The 2,873-nt window shown below is 40.5% G+C and overlaps 1 protein-coding gene across 1 annotated transcript in view; it reads right to left on the bottom strand.

Annotated features, from left to right (window-relative positions):
* Positions 1-2,403, bottom strand: part of LOC108756925 (TBC1 domain family member 15) — a 4,633-nt gene extending 2,230 nt beyond the window's left edge. Inside the window, exons 1-4 of the mRNA XM_018501109.1 lie at positions 2,267-2,403; positions 916-1,008; positions 337-838; positions 61-231 (exon numbers count right to left, since the gene is read on the bottom strand). Of these exons, the coding sequence (XP_018356611.1) occupies positions 61-231; positions 337-838; positions 916-1,008; positions 2,267-2,371 (871 nt within the window). The 5' untranslated portion in view covers positions 2,372-2,403. The remainder of the gene's footprint in view (positions 1-60; positions 232-336; positions 839-915; positions 1,009-2,266) is intronic.
* Between the last annotated feature and the right edge of the window lie 470 nt (positions 2,404-2,873).

The raw sequence follows: 2,873 nt of genomic DNA, 5'->3' as shown, positions 1-2,873 counted from the left end.
ATCTTATGTAGTTATTATTTTCTATAGAATAATTTTTTAATTTATATATTAATGTATTACCGCGCGGACACGGTGGTCGTGGAGGTAGGTCCACTCCGACTCCAATTACTTCATATTCTTCTCCAGATCCTATAGATACAGATACACGTGGGTGAGAGTCGATCGTAAGAGACTGGTTTAATAAATCGGCTACTGCTTCCTCAACAGGTCGCTTCACTGGCTCTTTATACACTGTAACATTGATAAACAATATGATATCATTGTGTTTATATTCACAAACACACTGAATAAAAATTATAAATGTAATGATTGGAGATCATTAATATATCCGCTTACACCAGATATCTGCAAGTTTGCTGAATGCCTCCATTGTTGTTTCATAAGGACGATTGTGTAAGTTTTTTACGAACTTCCACACATAATCGGAAGTGTGTTCTTGAAACAGATCTAATTCAGCAAAAGATTTCTTCAAGACAGTTTCAACTTCATCCATCACCAGATATAAATTCTTATCCGAGCGTGATTTTACAAATTTGATAAATCCTTTTAACGAATTAATGAAACTTTCAGCGTTAGCCAGCTGAAAGAAGGCAACATAGGTGGTACCATCCCTCTGCATAAATATGAGCTGCTGTCCGCCGTGATTCACGCGAAATGACTTTAGATCAGAAAACAATATTTTAACGGTCCTCGTACGTCCAAGAGAGTCTGGACCCTCCGAGTTCGTGCGAGTCCTCCTCGTATGAGTATCCACTAGGGACCATTCTGGATCTTGATCTTGGCATTCTGATACCACGGAATCTTCTACAGGTTTCCATTCTATGCACTTGCCGAAACTCTGCGATGCAAAAATAACAAGCCCCTTACAATAAGTCTCCGTATAAGCATAATATTAATTCAATAACAGAATCTTACATATTCCACAATATTAAGCGTTCCTGAACTGTGAACCTCATCTTCTCTGGCATTCGCCCCACGAAGCACAACGCCCGTATGGATGCAGAGATCCTATCAACAGAATTAATGAAGAGTCAACAATTCGCAGAAGATAACATACTTTCCAACAAAGGCACAGATAACACAGTAAATCATTCATTGCTTTCTATTTACAAAATTCTGATAATTTTCATTTGCATCATCATAACTCAGTTAAATGTATGTTCCTTTTTATTCTGAGAAGTAAGAGTCAATTTTAGCTTTTACTTATAATCTGCACAAGTTGGAGACCATGCGCTTTACTAACTTTTGTTAATTCATGTTAAAAGTGATTTATATCATGCGATAACTTTGTTACCAAAGCAAATAGTGATGTCATTATCCGAGTATAAAAGATATAATTTTAAAATGACTCTATATGATCAATAATACTGTCAGTATTAACAAATACTGATAATATAACTGATTGTGTGTCATTAATATTGATGAATTGACGTAGAATATTAACAATGATGATCTAGATTTTGACTCTCAAGCATTAATATCACTTTATTAAGATGTCACAATACAATAGAATATAGATAACGTAAGTAAAACTAAAATGAAATATACTATCAATAATATTGATCGTGTAAAGTTATAAAAATATGTGTACTATCAGTATTACAGATCAGTATTATTGACTGTGTAGTCACCTTTAACTCAGTATCACTTGTGTAAAATGAAAAGCAACTATTACATCCTTAGTGTTTGCCAATGTTAAACAAAGATGGAATGATCACTGTGTTACACTATATCTCTCGCTGGAAAGCCCCAAGTATAACTACATCTCTAAATATAAAATCGCAGGCCTGGGAATGCAAGTGCCAATGCGTCGCAATTAAAAACACTAAACAACAAATTACATACTATTTATAAACAGTTAAAGAATGTCAAATGTAATTGTATTCATAATTTCGACATGGGACCACCCGCGCGGGATTTCTCCTGCGAGACCGAGGATTACGGGACGTGCTGCGCGCAGATCGTCCGCGAGACGACGACCTAACCTCCAAGTCCAAACCCAAAAAACATTGGAGAGCCCCGATCGAACACCGGGTGTTCTCGGTCACGGTCGATCGGTCGAGGACGCCGTTGCCGCGTCGTGGAACATCGAATTCCGGTGCTTATGAATCACGCGACGCGTGTACATGTGAATGGGTGTACGTCGACGAACGTCATCCTCTGGCGATTGCCACGAGGAGCACAAACATTCCTCGACGCCCGGCAGTGCATCATTCCCTGTCGACCTCCGCGACGTCCGGGAGAAGGAAACGGAACATCCACTCACCTTTCCCTGCTCCGTGGGCTCAAACATCTCGAGCTTCGTGCGATCAGTCGTCGTTCTCGTCGAATTCAATTCCCTGCACTCGCTCTCATCACAACTGTCCCACATCGCGGCACTGTACCCTCCGACCTGCTCCCACTATCGTGCTTTCTCTCTCTCTCTCTCTCTCTCTCTCTCTCGCTCGCTCACGCGTTTCTCTCTTTCTCACACTGCACTGTCCGAGACGCGCCGATCGTCCCTCTCTCTCGCTCGCTCGCTCGCTAGCGATAACATCGCTGTTTATTGCGCGGCCTTTAATTCACCCCGCGTTGCCGCGCAAATTAAAACAACGAGAGCACGGAGTACACCGTGGAGTATTTTTCACCGGGTTGAAACTCGGATCCGTTTCTTAGAGTGAGCGGCGAAAATGTGGAGAACGTTCCCACATACACAAATATCGAATAGATTGTACAGCATAAAAGACTCGACACCGTATTATCTGCGCTTGTAATTTCTAATGCAAATAGATCCGTAAATTGGAGAAATCTCATTGCAAACCGGTTTGATTTAATCGAATTGAAGGAAGTTTTTTTGACGAGGAAGCATCCCTTACAGAAGCGATTAACTAGAG

This window comes from Trachymyrmex septentrionalis, unplaced genomic scaffold (genome assembly GCF_001594115.1).
Source record: "Trachymyrmex septentrionalis isolate Tsep2-gDNA-1 unplaced genomic scaffold, Tsep1.0 scaffold13, whole genome shotgun sequence".
In the NCBI taxonomy this organism is placed as follows: Eukaryota; Metazoa; Arthropoda; class Insecta; order Hymenoptera; family Formicidae; genus Trachymyrmex; species Trachymyrmex septentrionalis.
This window is presented reverse-complemented; position numbering and strand designations above follow the sequence as displayed.